The sequence below is a fragment of the Mustelus asterias genome, chromosome 21, assembly GCF_964213995.1.
Source record: "Mustelus asterias chromosome 21, sMusAst1.hap1.1, whole genome shotgun sequence".
NCBI lineage: Eukaryota > Metazoa > Chordata > Chondrichthyes > Carcharhiniformes > Triakidae > Mustelus > Mustelus asterias.
Window position 1 is genome coordinate 17,156,476 of NC_135821.1, and position 25,123 is coordinate 17,181,598.

General features: G+C 46.3%; 1 protein-coding gene across 1 annotated transcript; it reads right to left on the reverse strand.

Annotated features, from left to right (window-relative positions):
• Nucleotides 1–1,116: 1,116 nt before the first annotated feature.
• txn2 (thioredoxin 2) lies at nucleotides 1,117–25,123 on the reverse strand. Its single transcript, XM_078237564.1, has 4 exons — nucleotides 25,025–25,123; nucleotides 22,671–22,948; nucleotides 6,336–6,459; nucleotides 1,117–1,943 (listed from the first exon to the last, which is right to left on the reverse strand). Exons 2-4 carry the CDS (start codon nucleotides 22,946–22,948, stop codon nucleotides 1,833–1,835), a joined length of 513 nt encoding a protein of 170 aa, XP_078093690.1. The 5' UTR covers nucleotides 25,025–25,123; the 3' UTR covers nucleotides 1,117–1,832.

Below are 25,123 nucleotides of genomic sequence, written 5' to 3' on the forward strand. Positions count from 1 at the left end.
AAAGTAGAACGCTTCATATTTTCAGGTCAGATTCTTTTCCCTCCCAGCACATGGTTAATGTGGCTACTGCTCAAGGATGTGCTCAGGCTGCGTGCAGCAGCAGGCAATTTAACCATTGTGTTACAGGGAATCACCAGCTTGATCTGTTCTATCCTTAGCCCGGGGATACCGAGGCCCACTGCTGCTGTGACCACGCCCTAAACCAGCGAGCTCCACATGGAGGAGGGATTGAACCAGGGGTTGTCTGTGCTGAGGACTGCGCCGAGCAGTGCCTGGATTCACAGATCTGTAATTTACGCTGCAGCCGGGGTGGCACCCTACACGGGCACACTGTGCAACCTCCTTCTCGCAATTCTGTCAACCTTGAATTTCTGAAGTGGCCAGAGCCACAACGCGGAAGGAATCCTTCTTCCCTTGCCAGGTTTCACTTCCCCTCTTACATATGTAAGAGGTTAGGTTGATTGGCCAGGTTATAAATTGCCCCTTAGAGTCCTGGGATGCGTAGGTTAGAGGGATTAGCGGGTAAATATGTGGGGGTAGGGCCTGGGTGGGATTGTGGTCGGTGCAGACTCGATGGGCCGAATGGCCTCCTTCTGCACTGTATGATTTCTATGATTTCTATGATAACAGGCTGCATGTGCTGAAGGCCATAGTTTTCCTCACAGGTGGGGGGGAAAAAGGATATCGAGAATAAATTCACTACAACAGTCCGTGAAAACCAAGTTTTCAAATAAACAGCCTCTCTGCTGTCCTTAAAATCATGATTGTTAATATTCTACCTTCAAGAGAATAATTTGGTTCCAGCTCTTAATTTCTTGCTCATTGCGTTAAGGCAGTGTTCAACAGCGCAGCTTACATGATCAACAGCCAAGAACAAGACTCACTTTCAGCAACACTGCCCCCGACCCCAAAACCAGACCAAAGGAGACAGCACATGAAAATGAATGATTAACCAGAGAAACAGTGTTAGTGCCAGCATCCGTTTCAAACCCTCTTTCCACAGGAAAGCAGAGTTTTGTGAGTGTCCAGGTCACTGATTCGCACGTGAATCCTCTCCCCCCAGCCCCCAACCCCGCCAGTTGCCGAACTAGAATTTATTTAGTGATTTTTTTAAAAAAATGGAAGATGTAATTTTTCTAACATCCCCCTTGTACTTTGTCTCGCTGGCCTTATTCTAGCTATATGGCCTTTCAGGTCTCTGCTGATAATCCACATAGCCAGCTATAAGGACTGGAGAATGCTGCCCCTCTTCATCACCAACGAATATTTCCGCACAGCTTTTGCTCGGTGCAGGGTCACTCAATGCAAATCAGATCACTGACTGTGAACTCTGCTGTGGGCCACAGAGCAGCACTGGGAGGGGCTGGAGAACCTCCCAAAAAACATGGATATACAGGGCGTGCAGAAAGGGGGGGGGCGGGGGGGAGTCGAGGGAGCTGCAGGAAAGTGGAGTGGAACTGAGGATCATACACTGACTTCCTGGGAAGAGAAAGCCACAGCAGACGGGACAGGATGGAGAGTACGCAGTTGTGCTGGTGTAACAAGGTTGGACAGGCTGCCACGAGGTAGCTGGAGTAGATTCCGTTGTGTTTGGTGTGCAATAATGGTTACATATTTCAGAAGATGACAGGAGACAGCAGCCTCAGTTATGGCAAGATTTACTAGCTCGAGTGTGGGTAGAGGCAGGAATCTCAGCCAGACAGGTGGTTAAGTAGCAGCATCTCTGACCTAGTTTACAAAACAGAGGAAACATGTAGCTGGAAAATGGAGGATCACATGACAGTCGCACAACTATTCCATAAAACCTTAACCGGTCATCAGCCCAGTCACCATCAAATCAGCTTCTTGATGAAAACTTCCAGTTCATCTTCACTTTTCACGCCAACGAACTTGTCCACGACATCCCCGTCCTTGACAGCGATTACCGTTGGGACTACAGTCACCTGCAAACCATTGGGGAAAACGCAGCAATCTTACATCATTGTTTCTGTAACTGGAACTTTGAAAATGAAAGTGTAAATATTACAGATCACAGTGCAACTGGTTATTGGGAGTCAGCGGCTCAAAGGCAGATAACTTGGTGGGAAACCATTGGAACCTACAGAATAAGAGGCCATTCAGTCCAGCCTGCTTGGGCTAGTTTTGAAAGAGTTATCCAATCAGTCTCATTCTCCTTTGTCCTTTCCCCATATCCCTGCAATCCCCCCCTCAATATTTGTCTAAATCTCAGTTACTATTGAATCTGCTTCAGACAGCGCATTCCAGATCATTACAACTCGCTGCATCAAAACATTTGCATCTCCTTTCCAGTTCCTTTATCAATTGCCTTAAATCTGTTTTTCTGGTTATTAAATCTCCTGCCAGTGTAAACAGCTTCACCCTATTTCCTCTATCAAAACCCTTCATAATTTTGAAGACTTCTGTTCAATCTCTTCTCAACCTTCTCTGCTCCAAGAGAATCTCGTCTCTTAGAATCATAGAATCCCTACAGTGCAGAAGGAGGCCACTCGGCCCATCGAGTCTGCACCGACAACAATCCCACCTAGGCCCCATCCCCGCAACCCCACATATCTACCCCTCAACAAGAGCAGGGATGTACTTCTGAGGCTGTATAAGGCTCAAGTCAGACCCCATTTGGAGTATTGCGAGCGGTTTTGGGCCCCATATCCAAGGAAGGATGTGCTGGCCTTGGAAAGGGTCCAGAGGAGGTTCACAAGAATGATCCCTGGAATGAAGAGCTTGTCGTATGAGGAACGGTTGAGGACTCTGGGTCTGTACTCGTTGGCGTTTAGAAGGATGAGGGAGGATCTTATTGAAACTTACAGGATACTGCGAGGCCTGGTTAGAGTGGACGTGGAGGATGTTTCCACTAGTAGGAAAAACTAGAACCAGAGGGCACAACCTCAGGCTAAAGGGACGATCCTTTAAAACAGAGATAAGGAGGAATTTCTTCAGCCAGAGAGTGGTGCATCTATGGAACTCTGCCTCAGAAGGCTGCGGAGGCCAAGTCATTGAGTGTCTTTAAGACAGAGATAGATAGGTTCTTGATTAGTAAGGGGATCAGGGGTTATGCGGAAAGGGCAGGAGAATGGGGATGAGAAAAATATCAGCCATGATTGAATGGCAGAGCAGATTCAATGGGCCGAGTGGCCTAATTCTGCTCCTATGTCTTATGGTCTACCCTCTAACCTATGTATCCCAGGACATTAAGGGGCAATTAAACATGGCCAATGCACCTGTGCTGCGTTAAAGCAATAACAGTGCTGAGTTAAATCAATCAATTCTGCTCATGTCGGGTTGAAAAAGGAACATAGCCCAGGGGATAACCACTCCCAGACCCACCAGCAGGAATATGCTTTGGCTGAACCATCTGAACAGAAGGATGGGGTCTCTTTACGACATCTCACTTAAAAGGCAGCTCCTGTGAACATGCGGCACTCCCTCAGTGGCACTGGGCTGCCAGATGACATCCTTGAATAAAGCATCAACCTGTGACCTTTGAATCCACAGGGAACAGTGCTACTAACTTGAGCCACACTGCCAGAGTCACACAGATGATGAAGCAAGGCACTTAAGGTGTTCCAGTGTTCTGTTTCCAGTTGCACTGTGATAAGTGGCTCTCCCAGCACACTCCATCCTACAGCAGGCACAAAGCAAGTGTCTCTAAGGGGCGCACCCCGAGCTTCTCCATAGAGATATGGGGGAGAGAATCAAACATTGCAGCCTGCAAACATCCAGTCAAAACACTATGTTCTTCCTGTGTCATGACGGGTGACGGGTTAGTAAGAAAAGAACCACAAGGGGCGTGTATGATGCCAGCTCTAACCTGTCCAGGAATAGGGGCAAGTGATACGGGCTTCACTCTTTCTTCCCCCATTACCTGTAATTTTGTGCTCTGATCCGAGGATCCGAAGTCCTACATTTACCGTATATTGCTGAGTACAAAATCAGTCTGCATCACCTGGAATGAACTGAAAGGGGGGTTGGAAATGGTAACTTCTAAAAAGGAATTTGGAGTTAGAAGATAAATTTTAAAAGTTTGGGGAACAGAGGATTGGAATATGGATAACTTCCAAAGAGACATTGAGCCAAATGGCTTCCTTCTGCGTTGTACAATTCCGCTCCATACCGTTTTCATCTCGACAACTCTCATCACATTAGAGCATCCAGGAATTGGGCCTAGACTTTCTGCAATGCCATTAGATGAAGCTTCACTGAGGCCTCCAGTTTCATTTCCGCGTCCCGCCCGCCTCTGGGTGGCTCCCAGCCCACATGTGGCCCTTTGCACAAAGAATGCAGCGAGGGTGAAGAAAATAAAAACCCGACATTCTCCAATTGTTGACTCTTTGCACTGTACCTCAACTCCTTGGAATTCAGTTTGGGTCAAACATCTGCTCAGAAAATCCCCTCCCAGATTTACTGCACATTCTGTTCAGGAATGCGAGGGAGATAAATCGAGGGGCTGGACTGAACCCAAATTAAACAGGTCTGTTTCTGGGCGAGTCGGTGAGCTTCAGTTCAGGGCAGCCAACCATGAAAGCACAGATGCTGCGGGTTCAGGTTAGATAAGGTTCAATTAGCACGGGAGGGGGAGGGCAGTTTAAGAATCCCTATATAAAATGGGGCAGAAAGTTTTCGGATATGAACCGCACGACAGGTTTCTTTCTCAGGCTCAGTTACGCGTGAAATGCTAAATTGGGGCCAATTAAGCTTGGAATTCAGACACGTACAATGCGCAAAGCTGGAGCCAGGGTGTATCTGCAATCAACTAATTGTACACACACTCTGATAAAAACTGAACCAATGTCATAGCCTGGAAACAGGGGGACTCTGGACGGCACTGATTAGCTCAAGGTGTTTCACTTTCACGGGTTCTCTTCCCTAAATAGTCTCTGCCTTCAAAAACACCTGATTCAAAAAGAGAAGCTGAACTGCAGCCTCCAAATCCTTACCCCAACAAAAGAGGTCAAGAGTGTCGATCGAGTTTGCACTTGCACAGGACTGAGGCACTTAGATGGTCCAAATAAAAAAAAACTGAACATGGTTCTGGCGGCTGTTCCATCTTTTTTTTGGTAATCTATTCATTGACGGGACATGGGTATCGTTGCCTGGGCCAACATTTATTGCCCATCCCTGAGAGTCACCACATTGCTGTGGGTCTGGAGTCACATGCAGGCCAGATCAGGTAAGGACGGCAGATTTCCTTCCCTAAAGGGCATTAGTGAACCAGATGGGTTTTTGATGGTCATCATTAGACTTTTAATTCCAGATTTTTATTGGAGTCAAATTTCACCATCTGCCATGGTGGGATTCGAACCCAGGTCCCCAGAGCATTATTTTATTTATTTCTCAATTTGTGTCACAGGTAGGCTTACATTAACACTGCAATGAAGTTACTGTGAAAATCCCTTAGTCGCCACACTCCGGCGCCTGTTCAGGCACACTGAGGAAGAATTTAGCACGGCCAATGCACTTAACCGGCACGTCTTTCGGATTGTGGGGGGAAACCGGAGCACCCAGAGGAAACCCACGCAGACATAGAGAGAACGTGCAGACTCCGCACAGACAGTGACCCGAGAATTGAACCCGAGTCCCTGGCGCTGCGAGGCAGCAGTGCTAACCACTGCGCCACCCTACCAGCATTACCCTGGGTCCCTGGATCAATAGTCCAGCGATAATATCACTACGCCACCGCCTCCCTAACCCTGAACTCATCCAAAACTCTGCCTCTCATGCTTTAACTAGCACCGAGTCTCGCTCACTCATTAATTCTTTGCTCGCTGATCTACACCAGCTCCTGGTTAAGCAATGCCTTAATTTTAAAATTCTCATTCAAGTTCCCAAACCTCTTCATGACCTCACCCATCCCTATCTCTAATATCCTCCAGCGTTACAACCCCCAAACTCTGCTCTCCTCCAATTCTGGCCTACATAAGAAATAGGAGCAGGAGTAGGCCATCGAGCCCCTCAAGTCTGCTCTGCCATTCAGTAAGATCATGGCCTCTTGCTTGTACTCATTTATTCACTTAACGAGAGGTCAGAGACAAATCCACTGAACCTGGGTCGGGTGCAGATGCCATTCTAACAAGCAACTGCTGAATTTCGACTGGCTCCATGAGGATGGCACAGAGAAAGGGGCGAGAGCAGTATTTACCCTTTAGTAATGAAGGCAATAATGTGAGAAGGAGCATTTAATTTAATTTATTGTTTTTGCTCTGCTGCTTAAAGTTCAGGCTATATTTGATAAATGAAGCTAAGCAAGTGTGGGGATTGGGGTGGCTTTCTTAAACAAATCCTTTTGCCTGGCATCAAGTAATGTGATCACATGCCCATACCGTGTACTCGATGGCGAGGTCTGTGTGATCATCTATGTCGACTTTTGCCATTACGACCTTCCCTTCCTGTTTCGCCACCATCTTCTCGAGCCTTGGACCAAGAGTACGGCAGGGGGCACACCAGCTATTGGAGCAGAGAAAGAGACAGTGAAGGAGGCTGCATTAACGTGACAATTGTTTCTTTATCAATCCCCTCAAGACCCGCTGGCATTTGGAGCACTGACCCCAGGAACTCCTAGTGCCTCACCCAAATGATGATGCATCACTGGATCCGATGCACCAAGTATGGGCAGAATATTTCTCTTCTCAGAATTTTAAAGCACAGAAAGAGGCCCTTCAGCCCATCATATCTGTGCCAGCCATCAAGCAGCTAACTATTTTAATCCCATTTTCCAGGTCTGTAGCCTTGTATGCTTTGGCGTTTCAAGTGCTCATCTAAATGTTTCTTAAATGTTGTGGGGGTTCCTGCCTCTACCGCGCTTTCAAGCAGTGAACTCCAGATTCCCACCACCCTCTGGGTGAAAAAGGTTTTCCTCAATCCCGTCTAAATCTCCTGCCTCTGACCTTACATCTGTGCTCTCTAGCTATTCACCTCTCCAAGGGGAAAAGTTTCTTCCTATCTATGTCCCTCATAATTTTGTACATCACTGATGTGGGGACAGGTATGGCAGTGCAGCTCCCCCCCAATCCCAGCCTTTCAAACTGTGGGACGAAACCCACACAAACATGGGGAGAACGTGCAAACTCCGCACAGAGTGTGACCCAAGCTGGGAACTGAACCCGGGTCCCTGGCATTGTGGGGCAGCAGTGCTAGCAACTGTGCCACCGTGCCGCCCACATGCCGTACTTGCATACTAACATTTTGTGACTCAAGCACTAGAATCCTACATCCCTCTGCACCTCGGAATTCTGCAATCACACTTCATTTAAGTAATACTTTGCTTTATTCCTTCCTTTAATTCCCTTGCCTCCATTCAGCGGCAGCCCAGAGGTTGGGATGTTGATGCAGATCCTTCGATGATATTTTGCTAACTGAACAGAGGGAAGGTACAGCTCTACAATCGGTTGTGTCAGTACAGAGTAGGTCATCAGTGTATCCTCGGTCAGGCCGCAGTCTATCTTCAAGTAATGCTGTGCACAAAATCATATATAGAAATAACAGAGTAATAAGCCAGCAGCTTTCATCGATCTTTGATGCCATCGATTCAACAATCTGTGCTACACATAGGAAGATCTTAAAAACTGAAAGCCACGTTAAATCAGTTAACCTTTGAACTGCCAGAAGATAAGATTCCTGTCTTCCTAGACTAGCCAGTTGAGTGAATTCCAGCTCTCATGCAATGATAATAATACAATTACAGTAACACAGCTACTGCAGTGTTGGGAACTCCTGATCTACAATGGCACCAAAATGGATACCACTTAATCTAGCACAGGCTAAAACTAATAATCTAATTTATTTATAAGTAGAATAATATATGGATGCACAGTAATAAGCTACGGTTGAATACTGAAAACAAGGACAATCGGAGTTCAACACCATTTTATAGCTCATTATGTGGCAAGGTTAATGGAGAAACCATGGTTTATAAATCTTCAACTGAAAATGTATCACATGGGTGACAGCTTGCAATGTCAAATCTTGGGAGTCTAGACAATGACTCAAAACTCAACGAGTGATTAACATCCCATAATGGTTCACATTACAGGTGTGGGTGTTAATTTAAACTTTCTTCCTCTCAAACATCCCCATGACAACTCCACCAATGATTACACATTCTACTGTCCCTATTTATAAATGTGCCCTCACAGCAAGGTGGCACAGTAGCGAGCACTGCTGCCTCACAGTGCCAGAGACCTGGGTTCAATTCCGGCCTCGGGTCACTGTGTAGAGTCCACACATTCTCCCCATGTCTGCATGGGTTTCCTCCCACACTCCAAAGATGTGCAGGCTGAGTGGATTGGCCATGCTCAATTGCCCCTTAGTGGCAGGGGGATTATCAAGGTAAACATGTGGGGTTACGGGGATAGGGTTTGGGTGGGATTGTTGTCAGTGCAGGCTCGATGGGCTAAATAGCCTCCTTCTGCACTGTAGGGATTCTATAAAATAATATCTATGAAACAGGTCCGGCAAAATTAATGGATGTAGAAACATACAAATTTGTGACTTTTCACAATGTTAATATCTCCTTAAGTATAGATTATAAGATGACCTAACTGTGGTATTTGAAATGATTAAAGGAGTGGATAGGATAGATAAGTAACTATTTGCTTTGGTGGGGCTGTGTAGAACAAGGGAGGAAGGTGCATAATCTTAAGATTAAAACTAGACCATTCAGGGGTGATGTTAGAAAGCACTTCTTTGTACAAAGGATAGTGAAAGCTAGAAATTCCCACAGCCCCAGTAAACTATTGAGATTGTGAGTCAGTTGAAAGTTTCTAAACTATTAGATTTCTGTTTTGTTAAGCAAGACGTGAGCAAAAACCAAGGTGCATAGGTGAGGTTGAGATGCAGGGCAGCCATGATCTAATCAAATTGGGGGAACAGACTCAATGGACTGAGTGGCTTCCTGTCGTCAGGGGCATTAGTGGGGTTACTGGGATAGGGTGGGATTATTTTTGGTGCACTCGATGGGTGAAATGGCCTCCTTCTGCACTGTAGGGATTCTATGACATGTTCTGTAAACTGACAGCGATGGTTTTCGGATTCTGGTGGAACTGTTGGACAGATCCACATAGTATTTGTCATCTGAAAGTGACACAAGATTCTTTGAAAGGCAGAATGGTCCGAAGCTAAAAGTTTCGAAATCGTATTTACCTCTTAACTGAACTCAAACAAAAAACATACTGAAATCCCTCAGCCAAATCCCTGAAGGCCACACAGGTGCCCAATGGTCACTTCACCACAAACACAAAGACACCGGGGCCGGGAATCTCCCCCAAAAATTCTAAGTGCCGAATTTGCGTAAAAACGGAGTAAATCCCGCTGGTTTTGTTAGCGGGATTTTCAAAATGAATGTCCCACACACTGTGCATCACAGAGTGCCCTCGCGTGAATCTTGAAAAAATTCAGGGGCTGCCAGCCACGATCAGCCCTTCCCTCCCTCTGTCACCGATCTCACCCCCACCAATCTCCCCGTCCCCAGTAGGCCCTACTCCCTCTGGCCTCACCTCCTTGGCACTGCCCAATGCCCGATGGGCAGTGCCACTTTGCCCCTTGGGCAGTGCCAAGGAGCCAGGCTGGCAATGCTCAGGAGATCTACCCCCCCCCACCCCTTACGGGGGGGGGTTCCTCCAAGACCCCCCCCCCCCCCTTCACCCCAGCGGGGTCGGACCGCCTGGTAGTGCAGAGCTATTGTAAACCCCGCTGGGGTGAAACACTCCTGGCAGGCGGGGTGAGGGGCTAGCAAGCCCGGAGACTTCAGTCCCAGGCCCACGAATGATGTTTAAATTTGAATTTAAATATTTAAAGCAGATCCGTGCCAATTTCTGGCGTCAAGCGGATGCTGGAATTCCAGTGGCTGGAGCCACGCAGACGCCGTGGCGCCCAGTGGGGAGCCCACTCAATGGCCTCCGCTTATGTCCCGCGGCCCAATTTCAGCGTTTCACTGCACTCCCAGCTCAGGTCAGAGGTGAAAGCTGCAGATCGCTGGTCAACACCATTCTCAGATCCTGCTACATCGCGCACATTTATAACTGCAGTTCAGGGTGTGTGGTTTCTCACCAAAACCCCCTGCCAACTTACAGGAGTGTGACACTGGTGCTGTACATTTTTGTACTTTTTACACATCGTGAAGGATTTCTTGCAGCAAACTCACACGTCTGTGAATCGACTAGGCTAATCAGCCTAATCAATGGGTATTTTTTATTTTTAGATACAACAATCATGAATACAGGCGAGTGCGGTCAGCGGGGTGTCATCACGTTGGAGTGTGACATGTCCACAAACACTACAAAGGTAAATCAGCAGAGCGAAAGATAGGATGCGCATTTATTTAGTGCCTTTTAGAAGGTAAAGTCGCCATAGTCCCAGATGACCATAGGCTGCTCTTTCCTTTGAGGGGGGAGAGCTGACTGGTGATGATTTTACCTGAGAATCACCACATCTCAGGCGAGGGGCAAGGCATGGATAACCTCAGCTGGTACAGAAATTGAACCCATGCTGTTGGCCTTGCTCTGCATCACGAACAAGTTGTCCAGCCAACTAAGCTAACCGACCTCCATTTACAACCTCAGGGGAGCACAAAGCACTTTACAGTCAATCACATACCTTTAAAGTATGTTCACTGCTGTGACACAGGAAATGTGATCACCACAGGATTCCTAGCCTCCGACCTGCTTTTGTATTTAAGTGGCTACTCCAGTTTAGTTTCCCTCCCCCCCAGGATGTTGTTAGTGGGGGATTCAGTGATCCATTGAATGTCATGGGTAATGGTTAGGTTCTCTCTTGTTGGAGATGATCCTTGACTGGCATTTGTGTGGTGTGAATGTTACTGACCATTTGTAAGCCCAAGCTTGGATATTGTATAGCTCTTGCTGCATTTGGACACGGATTACTTCAGTATCTGTGCAGTTGCGAATGGTGCTGAACATTGCGCAATCAGCGAACATCCCTATTTCTGACCTTGGCTAGAGCTCCTTGATGCTACACTCCATAAAATGTGGCCTTGATATCAAAGAATCTCCCAGTACAGAAGGAGGCCATTCAGCCCATCGAGTCCATACCGACCACAATCCCACCCAGACCCTATTCCCTTAACCCTCATTGCTCATCCCCCTGACGCTAGGGTCAATTTAGCATAGCCAATCAACCTAACCCATACATTCTTTGGACTATGGGAGGAAACCAGAGCACTTGGAGGAAACCCACGCAGACACAGGGAGAACAGTCACCCAAGGCTGGAATTGAACCCGGGTCCCTGGCGCTGTGAGGCAGCAGTGCTAACCACTGTGCCACCCCAAGGGCAGTCACTCTCACCTCACCAGTTCAGCTCTTTTGTAGCCAATTCGCGAGTGTAAGTAGAACAATGTGCAGCACCACTGAAAATTTAGCTTAATTCACATTCCACAAGGAGCGCATAACAGCGAAGGCTACGAAACGAGCAAGCTATATGAATATACAAAAAGTTATCTTGGAAAAAGTTAGGTCTAATCATCTTCAGCTGCTTCAATGATCTTCCCTCCACATGGTGAGAAGTGGGATGTTCATTGATGATTGCACAATGTTCAATACCATTTGTAACACCTCAGAAATTGACAGCAGCAAGACCTGAACAACATTGGACTGACAAGTGGCAAGTAACAATCATAACTGGATGGGTTCAGCTCCAACATCAATGAAGCTCGACACCATCCAAGATAAAGAAACCTGCTTTGATTGGAATCCCGTCCACCATCTTAAATATTCACTCCTCCACCACTTGCGCACAATTGCAGCAGTGTGTGCCATCTACAAGAGGTGCTGCAGCAACCATCAATGCTCCTTCGACAGCATCTTCCAAACCCATGAGCTCTACCACACTGAAGGACAAGGGCAGCAGACACATGGAAACGCCACCACCAAGTTCCCCTCCAAGCCACACACCATCTTGACTTGGACATTTGTCAACATTCCTTCATTGTTTTGAGTCAAATTCCTGAAACCCACCACCTGCAATTGGTGCGTGTTGGAAGGATTTGCAGATTGATACTCACAGAATCCCTACAGTGCAGGAGGCAGCCATTCAGCCCATCGAGCCTGCACCGACTACAATCCCACCCAGGCCCTATTCCCATAACCCCACGCATTTACCCTTCTAATCCCCTGACACTAAGGAGCAATTTAACATGGCAAATCCACCTAACCTGCACATCTTTGGACTGAGGGGAGAAACCGGCGCACCCGGAGGAAACCCACGCAGACTCGGGGAGAACGTGCAAACTCCACACAGATAGTCACCCAAGGCCAGAATCGAACCCAGGTCCCAGGCACTGTGAGGCAGCAATGCTAACCACTATGCCACCCGATTACTCAACCTGTTTAGTCGTGTCATAAACACACTTTCCTTGGCCATCAAGTCCGGGGTGGAACTCAAACCCAGAGCTTCTGGCTCAGAGGCAGGGGCAGTACCCATTGAGCCACAAGACCTCCATCCTTAATTATACATTCTACTAATTTCCTGACAACAGTTGTTAAGCTTTAGCCACCATTCTTAAATAGCTGCGTGACATGCAGCATTCCAATCTAAAGGAACAGTTCTTATACATTGGATTGGATCCTGGGACTGGGTAATAAAGTGCCTCATGAAAGCTTTCATACACCCAAGAGACGCTCCGCTGGAAAGATTTTTCTGCTGGAAAGATTTTTGATGATATGACCTTTAGCCGCACCCTCTATAACTCCACCACCGAGAAAGGACAAGAGCAGTAAGGAACACTACAAACTCCAAGATCCCTTCCAGTCACACACCATCCTCGACATGGACATAGAATGCCACTCCTTTATCGTCAACTGGGGGTGGCGATGGCCGAGTGATATTATCGCTAGACTATTAATCCAGAAACTCATCTAATGTTCTGGGCACCTGGGTTCGAATCCCCACAGATGGTGGAATTTGAATTCAATAAAAAATACCTGGAATTAGAGTCTACTGATGACCATGAAACCATTGTCGATTGTCGGAAAAACCCATCTGGTTCACTAATGTCCTTTAGGGAAGGAAATCTGCCGTCCTTACCTGGTCTGGCCTACATGTGACTCCAGAGCCACAGCAATGTGGTTGACTCACAAATGCCTTTGGGCAACTAGGGATGGGCAATAAATGCTGGCCAGCCAGCGACACCCATGACCCACGAATGAATAAAAAAAAAATTTTGGAACTCCGTCCCGAATGGAACCAAGCAAGTCTTTTCACTACATGGACTTTGGTGGTTTAAGGCCACTCTCGCAAGGGCAATTACGGATGGGCAATAAATACCAACCTTACAAATAATGCCAAAAATCCTAAGAATGAATTCTAAAATAGAATCAACCCAGTTGTTAGTGAGTGCAGCCTGACAGGACTGTGCTAACTTTAATTAGCATTCTCCTGGCAATTCCACTGTTTAAGCTACTTCAGCTGCAGTGAAAGATGGGTTTTATGCACTTTGTTGTGCAGTTTAGCGAGCTTTAATTTGCTTCTAACCCACATCATGATGGATCTGGGATTGCGCAATGGCAACAGCTGAAAAATATTCTGTTCCCCAGCATGAGCACCTCTCATCTTGATAATCACTAGAATTCACAAAACAAGCAGTCAGTGGATCAGTACTTCCTTTGTTTCTCTTCATAGGAGGTCAAACGTCCTCTTTATTTCACTCAAACAATGTGGCTCGATGTGTTCTGTATATTAATGAAAACAGGTAAGAAATATCAAATATTTCCAAGTGACTGAACTTCCTCTTTTCAGCAACACAAAGCTGAGGACGGTTTAAAGAAAACACCACTTCCCTCTCGAATGACTCATTCCACAATATTCAGCAGGCATCAACAGATCCTCAATATCTCAGCAAGGTGGCTATTCAGCATGAACCAACTTGAAAAGCAAACACTGGCAGGACACTCCTACCTGTAAGAGCTAGTTACCGAAGCTTAGAAGTTTAAGCAATGGTTGCTCGTCAGATGCTGTTCTAAACGTCCTTGTGAGAAGGCTGGTTACAAAGACCTTGCTTCTCCCTACTTGTCCATTCTGTTGTTGTCACCTGAGGCTCAGTGAGAAGCACTCACCCGGTTAATAGGGGACAAAGTAAAAGCAGGGGTTTGATTAGAGGCAGGCGGCTGGAGAAATGATGAGATGTGAATTAACCCATCAGTGGAAAACAAGCGTTTTACATACGTGACTGGAGAAAACAATGGGGCGACAGAAGTGGAAACTTCAAAGTGGAGAGAAAGACAAGGAAACTGACATGTACCTGCCAAAAGTTGACTCCACAGGGGGATAAAATCAAAAGGAAAGAAATGGCACAATTGAAGAACACCAAAAAGAAAAGCGGAGAGAGAGAGAGAGAGCACTAACATCAGAACTCCAGCTATAGATTCCCCAAGAGAAGCAGCCACTCGTTAAACCAGAAGACTATTTCCCAGACATCATCACCTTAACCTGGCTGTGGTAATTATTTGCTGGAGTTAGTTCACAGAGTCACTTAATATTGGATGTTGTTTCATAGAATCCTACAGTGCAGAGGGAGACCATTCAGCCCATTGAGTATGCACCGACCACAATGCCACCCAGGCCCTATCCACTGAACCCCATATATTTACTCTAGCTCGTCCCCCTGACACTAAAGGGCAATTTAGCAATGGCCAATGCACTTAACTCGCACATCTTTGGACTCCGAGTTCAGGTAAAACGCAGGTAGTTTTGGGACAGTTTCATATAAAATTATGTGCGTAGAGCCATCAGTATCATTAAGTGTCATTGAGTATTATTGCCCTTCTTTGTCCTATGCTTTTACATCCTGGGAGTTACTATTGACCAGAAACTGGACTGAATCAGCTATACAAATACTGTGGCTGTAAGAGTGGGTCTGAAACTCGGAATTCTATTGCAACTAACTCTCACCTCCTGACTCCCCAAAGTCTGTATACCATCTATAAAGGAGGGTGATGCAATATTCTTCACTTGACTGGATGAGTATCATTCCAACAACACTCAAGAATCTTAACACCACCCAAGAATCTTACCACCACCCAAAACAAAGCAACCCACTTGATTGGCAACACATCAATCACTGGTGCACATTGGCAGCAGTATGTACCATCTACAAGATGCACTGCAACAACATGACGAGGCTCCTTCAGCTGCACCTGCCAAACCTATGACCTCTACCAGCTAGAAGAACAAAGCAACAGGTACATGGAAACACCACCATCTGAAAGTTCTCTTCCAAATCACACATTATCTTAACTTGGAAATATAACACCATCCCTTCACTGTTTCAGGTTAAATCCTGGAATTCCCTCTCAATGGTGTGTGTATACAACTCCACCACGGACTGCAGCAGTTTAAGATGGCTGCTTGTCACTACCTTTGCATCCGTATTTACTGAGGAAACGGGCATGGAGTCTACGGAAATAGGGCAAACTGGTAGGGAGGCCATGGAACCTTTACAGATTAAAGGGGAGGAGGTGCTCGCTGTCTTGAGGCAAATCAGAGTGGATAAATCCCCAGGACCGGACAGGGTATTCCCACGGACCTTGAGGGAAGCTAGTGTTGAACTTGCAGGGGCCCTGGCAGACATATTTAAAATGTCAGTATTCACGGGGGAGGTGCCGGATGATTGGAGGGTGGCTCATGTTGTTCCGCTGTTTAAAAAAGGTTCCAAAAGAAATCCGGGAAATTATCAGCCAGTAAGTTTGACGTCGGTGGTGGGCAAGTTATTGGAAGGTGTGATAAGGGATAGGATCTACAAATATTTGGATAGACAGGGACTTATTAGGGAGAGTCAACATGGCTTTGTGCGTGGTAGGTCATGTTTGACCAATCTATTAGAGTTTTTCGAGGAGGTTACCAGGAAAGTGGATGAAGGGAAGGCGGTGGATGTTGTCTACCTGGATTTCAGCAAAGCCTTTGACAAGGTCCCTCATGGGAGGTTAGTTAGGAAGGTTCAGTCGCTAGGTATACATGGGGAGGTAGTAAATTGGATAAGACACTGGCTCAATGGAAGAAGCCAGAGAGTGGTTGTGGAGGATTGCTTCTCTGAGTGGAGGCCTGTGACTAGTGGTGTGCCGCAGGGATCGGTGTTGGGTCCATTGTTGTTTGTCATCTATATCAATGATCTGGATGATAATGTGGTCAATTGGATCAGCAAGTTTGCTGATGATACAAAGATTGGAGGTGTAGTGGACAGTGAGGAAGGTTTTCAAAGCTTGCAGAGGGATTTGGACCAACTAGAAAAATGGGCTGAAAAATGGCAAATGGAATTTAACGCAGACAAGTGTGAGATATTGCACTTTGGAAGGACAAACCAAAGAAGAACGTACAGGGTAAATGGTAGGACTCTGAAGAGTGCAGTTGAACAGAGGGATCTGGGAATACAGGTACAGAATTCCCTAAAAGTGACGTCACAGGTGGATAGGGTCGTAAAGAGTGCCTTTGGTACATTGGCCTTTATAAATCGGAGTATCGAGTATAAAAGTTGGAGTGTTATGGTAAGGTTATATAAGGCATTGGTGAGGCCGAATTTGGAGTATTGTGTACAGTTTTGGTCACCTAGTTACAGGAAGGATGTAAATAAGATTGAAAGAGCGCAGAGAAGGTTCACCAGGATGTTGCCGGGACTTGAGAAGCTGAGTTACAGAGAGAGATTGAATAGGTTGGGACTTTATTCCCTGGAGCGTAGAAGATTGAGGGGAGATTTGATAGAGGTGTATAAGATTTTGATGGGTATAGATAGAGTGAATGCAAGCAGGCTTTTTCCGCTGAGGCTAGGGGAGAAAGAAACCAGAGGGCATGGGTTAAGGGTGAAAGGAGAAAAGTTTAAAGGGAATATTAGGGGGGGCTTCTTCACGCAGAGAGTGGTGGGAGTGTGGAATGAACTGCCAGATAAAGTGGTAAATGCGGGGTCACTTTTAACATTTAAGAAAAACTTGGACGGGTTCATGGATGAGAGGGGTGTGGAGGGATATGGTCCAAGTGCAGGTCAGTGGGACTAGGCATAAAATGGTTCGGCACAGACAAGAAGGGCCAAAAGGCCTGTTTCTGAGCTGTAATTTTCTATGGTTCTACCTTCTCAAGAGTAATTAGAAATAGGCAATAAATGCTGGCCTTGTCAGTGGCCTCCACACTAGATGAACAATAAAAAAATATCTGTTCACTCAGAGGATCATAGAATCATAGAAACCCTACAGTACAGAAAGAAGCCATTCGGCCCATCAAGTCTGCACCGACCACAAACCCACTCAGGCCCTACCCCCATATCCCTACATATTTACCCACTAATCCCTCTAACCTATGCATCTCAGGACACTAAGGGCAATTTTTTTTTTAGCATGGTCAATCAACCTAACCCACACATCTTTGGACTGTGGGAGGAAACCGGAGCATCTGGAGGAAACCCACGCAGACACGAGGAGAATGTGAAAACTCCACACAGACAGTGACCCAAGCCGGGAATTAAACCCAGGTCCCTGGGGCTGTGAAGCAGCAGTACTAACCACTGTGCTACCGTGCCGCCCCATGTGATGTGAAAGATCCCATGGCAAGAACAGAGATATTCTCTCTACGGTTTTGGTCAATATTTATCCACAACATAAACCTGATTATCTGGTTCTTATTGCTGTTTGTGGGACCTTCCTGTGCACAAGATAACAGCCGTGTCTGTAACATTATAATAGTGACTACACTTCACTAGCTTTGAAGCATGTAGGAAGGTTCCGAAGGTTGTGGAAGGAGCTGCATAAATGCAAGTCCCTTCTCTTTTCAGGGATGGAAGTTTTACTACCAATAAAGTCAGGGAAGTCACAAGAGAGGTCACTGTCCCTCAAAAAAATAGGATAACCAAGTTCCTTACGAGGCCCTGAAGATGCAACAGGGCATCCTTCACTTCTCCTCAATAATAACGTGGGTCTACCCTCTAATGGATAGTTTAGTTCAGAGTCATACTAGCACACCTCAGTAATCACTCCCACTGCACCGTGCGCTATGCTGGATAATCCCACAGTTCATCGACTACAGGGCGAGGCAATGGCCTAGTGGTATCATCGCTAGACTATTAATCCAGAAACTGGGCTAAGGTTCAAATCCTGCCACGGCAGATGATGGAATTTGAATTTTAAAAAAAATATCTGGAATTAAGAATCTACTGATGACCATGAAACCATTGTCGATTGTCGGATAATCCCATCTGGTTCACTAATGTTCTTTAGGGAAGGAAATCTGCCATCCTTACCCGGTCTGGCTTACATGTGATTCCAGAGCTACAGCAATGTGGTTGACTCTCAATTGCCCTCTGAAATAGCCTAGCAAGCCTTTCTTAAGTCTTTGAGGTGTCTCACCACCACCTTCTCGGGGCAATTAGGGATGGGCAATAAATGCCATCAATTTACCTGGATCTTTGAGAATAAATTTTAAAAAGCCCTCTTACTCAATACAATATTTCTTTTTTTGCGATTTTTCAGCTGTATTAATGAAACCATGGCCAGGTTCCCATGCTTAAATTCATCAATAAATACTTTATAAAATATTAAAGGTTATATTCTGATACGCAGTTCGGTCACACTGGGTTAAATTGAAGATTGTGTGGGTGTGATTGTGTAAACTAGTTTGGGCAAGAGGATTCTTATTTGAGCGTAGCTTCACACTCAATGTTTTTTACCCTTTTGGGAATAATGGATGGGGCGGGAGAGGATTTCCGAGCTGATTATTAGCTGTTGAACCACATCATTGCTCCTTCTGTGGCCATTAAGTCCTGGTGTTGGACTCCAACCTGGAGCTACTGGTCCGGTGGTAGAGAAGGCTACCCACTCCGCCTCCATGAACAAATAAATTAAATATCTTTGTTTTATCAATTTGATTATGCAGATTACATTCCACAGCAATCGGATTTTAGTCCAATCACTCTTTTGAGTCAAGGGAGGGGAATTGTAGAGGTTAGAGATGGCACCAAGGTTGGAAAGAGATCAGCAGCTGTAGTTGAGAGATTACAAGCTTGGATTTAAAAGTGTATACACAGTTGTTAAGGCAAAACATAAGGCTGAGAGAGGCACAGACTTCTTCATTGTCCCAGTTCTTTCAAAGAATGAGCCAGAATGAGAGAGACGTCCGTGGGGAAATGGTGCAGGAGAGCTTCTTTGCAGCTTGGAAGGAACAAGAGGTGAGGGCCAATGTTGTTGTTCTCAGCAAGTTTTTACATAGAAACAGAAAACTACAGCACAAAACAGGCCCTTCAGCCCCACAAGTTGTGCCGAACATATCCCTACCTTTTAGGCCTACCTATAACCCTCCATCCTATTAAGTCCCATGTACTCATCCAGGAGTCTCTTAAAAGACCCTATTGAGTTTGCCTCCAACACCACTGACGGCAGCCGATTCCATTCGCCCACCACCCTCTGTGAAAAACTTCCCCCGAACATTTCCCCTGTACCTACCCCCCAGCACCTTAAACCTGTGTCCTCTCGTAGCAGCCATTCCCACCCTGGGAAAAAGCCTCTGAGAGTCCACCCGATCTATGCCTCTCAACATCTTATATACCTCTATTAGGTCTCCTCTCATCCTACGTCTCTCCAAGGAGAAAAGACTGAGCTCCCTCAGCCTATCCTCATAAGGCATGTCACTCAATCCAGGCAACATCCCTGTAAATCGCCTCTGCACCCTTTCAATCTTTTCCACATCCTTCCTGTAATGAGGCGACCAGAACTGAGCACAGTACTCCAAGTGGGGTCTGACGAGGGTCTTATATAGCTGCATCATTATCCCATTTTTCATTCATATAACATTTTCATTACAGTTCTGAAACACTATATCCAGCATGTGCGCATGAGAAAAGCCAGGACCAGGTTCAGCTGTGATACTCCTGCAGTCAAATAGTCTGCTGGCAATCACTGGACTCACATGGAGAAACAAGTCAGTTTAAAAGACAGCCCAGGACACTTGGGGGTGACGGTGTGGTGGTGGGGGTGGGAAGTGGCAAAAGAAAAAACATGTGGCTGTTATTACTTCCTCACTCAACAGGTGCAAGGGCTGCAAGTTCCCCTCTCCGTCTCACACCATCTTGCTGTTTCCTTCATCGATGTTGGGTCATTCTGGAACTCCCGACCGGACAGCACACATTGTGGGCCCACCTTTACCACGTGGTCTCATTGATTGTCCTTAGGAAGTGGTTAACCAGAGATGGGTAATAAATACTGACCCTGCCAACGATACCCATATCCTGTAAAAATAATTGAACTGCACTTTTCTGTTCCCCTCAGCTATAGCTCTGCAGCCCATGATTCGGATTTCAATGTGGAAACATTTCCCATGCCATGATCCGACAATGCTGCAAGTCAGGCAGGGAAACAGCAGCACCTGGGAGCTATGATTTGTGAGGACGCATCCCCTGCATCGTGGATCAGGTTTCAAATTCCAGCTTCGACAGCTGCAGGGACTCGACTTCCTTTCTGCCTCGCCACTGCCAGAGCCCAAGCGAGTTCCGACATGATTGCCACATCATTGTGAAGAGGTACAGGGCCACAACATAAAATCTCAAACTCACCACAAATGAGTACTCGATTCACAGTCTGTGCAACCACCATAATGGGTGTGGGAAATACAAACACGGGAATTCACATCCAACATACTACTTTTGAAGCACACTCACTTATGGAAGGGAATGCAGTAACCATCGCGCACCATCAAAGCACATTGACTGAGTACTGAGAAGAATCAGTGTTTGGTTGTCTATGACTGAGAGCTCTCTGATCCTTTGAAATGAGCCACAAACATCTGAAGATCGACACAATTTACTTTCACACGTGCGCCTCAGTCCACCTCCCTGACATTTTTCTCCTGTGGTGTCATTGCTACCTGTCGCCACACCAAAGAAACCTGCATGTATTACGTGGTGCCTTTAATGTCCTCAGGACATCCCAGAGAGCTTTACAGCCAATTAAGTACTTCTGAAGTATTATCCCTGCTGTAATGTAGGGTATACCAAAGTTAATTTGCACATAGCGAGCTCCAACAAGTAGCAATGTGGTGGCCAGATATTCTGTTTTAGTCATCTTGGTTGAGAATTAAGTATTGTTCAAACAGGGCCTTAGTTTCACAACTCATTCAAAGCCCCTCCAATTCCCTCAGTACTACACCGCAGTGTCAAGTGCTTAAGGGATTTGAACCCACAACCTTCTAACTCAGAGGCACAATGCTGCCAATTGAGCTATGACAGGTATCACAACGCAGTCAAAAGATCTTTCCCAAAAGGTACATTCGTCCTGCAAGGTCCTCTCTGGACTATCCCAGAACTCCATGCAAGATCTCATCAATAGCTTCTAATGGCGACCTATCGGCAACGTCAGTGACAAGCACAAAGTCAGCTCCCTTGGTGGAGATGGCCAACTGTAGACCACCACCACCACGGAATCCTGCATTCTTGCCCTTGCCTGCACAAGGTTTCAAGCAATGAAGGTGGCCCAATTTGGGCAGCAGAATGCACGCAAGGGGAAACCAGGTAAGTATAGTGGGGAGGAAGGAATAGAGGATATACTGAGAGGGTAAGGCGAGATGGTTGGGAGCAGGATTGTATGCAACTTAAACATCAACCAAATGGAGTGAGCAATCTGTTTGTGCTGTAAAAGCTTCATAACTCTAGGTAAGTGGTTGCCTGGATGAATTGCGACATCTTCCATCTGAAGTATTATCCCTTCTATAATGTCTGCATCATATTTTAGGAGGGACACCAAGGTCTTGGAAAGGATGCAGAGGAGATTTAAAAGAATTGGTACCAGGGCTGGGGGACTTCAGTTATGTGGAAAGACTAAAGAAGGTGGAGTTGTTCTCCGAAGAGGAAAGGTGGTTATGGAAAGATTTAACAGAAGTTCAAAATTATATAGGGTTTTAATGAGAGTGACAATGGCCCAAATGGTTTATTTCTGCGCTATGATAATGATCGAAAAACTGGAGCCACCGTGCGTAACTCTCACCAGCATCTGCCTTTGCTGTCAATTCCATTCACCTCCCTGGCTGCACACTGCCTCTAAGCCCTGCTGAAACTTCAATTCCCGAACGGCCCATCCACCCACCCCACTCCTTAACTGTCTGCATTTAAGATTGGGAATCCTGGCCTCAGCAGAGGGGCTGAGAGTCCAGTGGAATCACACCCACTGACACTTCATATATGATCAGTTAACTCAGCAAAGATCAAAGATCTATGCCTGGTTGGCATGACTGGGTAATTATAACAAGTGGTGCACCTCTAAGCCACTGGGAAGCTAAGCAAGCTCATTCGGGGGGAAAAGAAAAAACATGTTAGGCAGAAGTCAATTTGAGGCATTAACTCGTAGCTATCCCCAATGTCACAGAAGATTTTTTTCATAAATAACTAAGGGTTATGCAGCATGAAGACCCCAGGATCAATACCCATAGCCACAAATCCCAGAGTTAGCAAATGCATCAACATTTCTGAGGTGGATCAGACAGGAAGAATCCCTGGTTCTCACTCGCAGTCACCAGGAAGCCCGGTTTGTGTGAGCATTTAAGGATGTAAAGTGAGGGTAGAATTGGGCTCAGGTGCAATGCCTCCCTGTCAGGCAACCAATTGCCACCTGGGTAACTAGACCCAAAATGCATTGGCACAAAGGCAGAAACCCAACAAGGGTTGAAATAAAAATCAACTACTCACCTTGCATGGAAATCCACCACGACTGGTGTCTTGCTGTTGATGACTCGGTCGGTGAAATCCAGCTGGTTCTGTATGTTGAAGGTGACACTGCAAGCTGGAGATTTACTAAACCTTCTGGTGGTGAGGGGGCCTGCTCGGTGTTGGATGGAAGGCCCAGTGCCGTGTCGTGAGAGGGAGCTCAGGCTTGGCAGGACTGCTGAGGACCGAGATCGCACTGGGGCAGAGGACTTTGTAAAGGTTAGAGACGCGAGCCTCCTCAGCAAAAGCCTTTGAGCCATCTGTGAAAGCAAGCTGTTAGCATTAGCACATGCATGCAAATGAATTCCAGCAGCAGCCTTCAGTTAATACACTTATAAATAGAAGAATACAACGCTGTTGAGCCTAGTGAATTTTGAGGTAGATCATGATTCATGGTGTCTGCATCACACAACCGTTGAACTAAATTGATTTCACCCAACAAGGGATGCTACATTCCAGCCAGGAATGTTTTGAATTTATTTCTCTGCTGGGTGCCAGGTTAGTTCTCAGATAATAGCAGTACGATGATGGGGTCACCCTGAGGTTTGTTTGTTTCATATCTTCACACATTCCATTGGGAAATAGTTGGGAAGTGTTGGCAGGCTAGTTATCAGTTTGTTGAATCAAGTCGCAAACGTTCCATTGGTGGAATGGAACTTGGACCTGGAGCCTCTGGCTCAGAGGTGGGGGCGCTACCGACTGAGCCATGTGACCTCCATTCCAGATTGGGGAGGAGAGAATTAGCTTCAGTTTGACTGGTAGCCAGTGCCTGTGTGTGGAGATCAAGCAAGGACACGGTCAGGTTTAACTACATCTCTCCTGTCACTGAATAGAATAACATAGAATGCATACTATGCAGAAGGAAGCCATTCAGCCCATCGAGTCGACACCAACCACAATCCCACCCAGGCCCTATCCACATAACCCCATGCATTTATCCAGCTAGTCCCCCCTTACATTAATGGGGCAATTTAGCATGGCCAATCCACCTAACTTGCACATCTTTGGACTGTGGGAGGAAACTGGCGCATCCAGGGGAAACCCACACAGACATGGGGAGAAGGTGCAAACTCCACACAGTCACCCGAGCTGGGAATCAAACCCAGGTTGCTGGCACTGTGAGGCAGCAGTGCTAACCACTGTACCAACATGCTGCCCCAATAGTATGGCTGTCCTGAAAAGTAGACACAGGGATTAAATAATTAAGGGAGCCTGGCATCAAGCAGACTGCAGGGGCTGAATGACTTACCCTGTTTCTGTGTTTACGGAACTGTACCTCCCCCCCCAAAAGAAAGACCTCTCCTGGTTAGCTAACCTGCTCTAAGATGACAGTACACAGCTGCAAGATCAAAGAACTTACAAATTCCTACATTGCAGATCATTGCTCCAGCAGCTGTCATTAGGCAATTTTCAGATTTCTCTTCAACCTAAATTCAGGGTAGGTTTATCTACCTCCCTCTCTCCCCAGCTTTATCTCTCTGCATCCCTCTCCCAGACTCCAGGCTTATCGTTCTCTTACCAAGTTTATCCCCCATGGGCAGTTAAGAATCAATCACATTACAGTGGGTTTGCAGTCACCTGTAGTCCAGATCAAGTTTATTTATTAGTGTCCCAAGTTGGCTTACATGAATACTGCAATTAAGTGACTGTGAAAATCCCCTAGTTGCCACACCCTAGTGCCTATTTGGGTCAGATAACCTGGTGTTGTTAAAACTCTTACTCAGATAAGATTGGCAGAGCTTGTTCCTTCCCTAAGGACATTAGGAAAGGATGTGGGTTTTATGACAACCAATGGTAGTTTCAATTGATTGTCTTTCAATTGCAGGTTTATGAGTTGAATTTAAATTCCGTGGTGGGATTTGAACCTGTGTGTACAGTATCGCTGCCGACTGTGATTTAAGTATATTCCTGGTGGGTTCACTTGCCCGGACACTCCACCCATTAGTCAGCAACACATCCATCCACGTGACAGACTGCCTTTCTGCACCAATTGGAAAGCAAAGATTCAATCCCTAATGGGATGATGTTCAACTATCAGCCAAATGGCCCTATTTTCAACGTTTTGATCAGATAAAGAGAAACGTTCAAAATCTTTTTAACATCCCGATGATTTATGCAGACAGCTGTTGTCCTGGAATTTGATCTTCGGTTCCTGGAGACTGCAGGCCAATCCGGGAGGGTTGGCAACCCTAACCTCAGGGCTCTAGATTGCTAACCCAGTGACTTTTCCACTCCGCTCCCCTTTCCTGCCCGCTCCCCTTTCTCTCTCCCTGTCGCCTCCCCACTCTCCGGGTTTTACCCACTCCCGGGTTTAAGATTTTTTTTCTCCCTCTCACCTCCAACTTCCACACGCTGCCACAGCCGCTTCCGGTCGGACCTGACGTAATTTCTTGACAACGGTTTCCCAGAGGCCTTCGCGGTTTGGAGGATCGGCG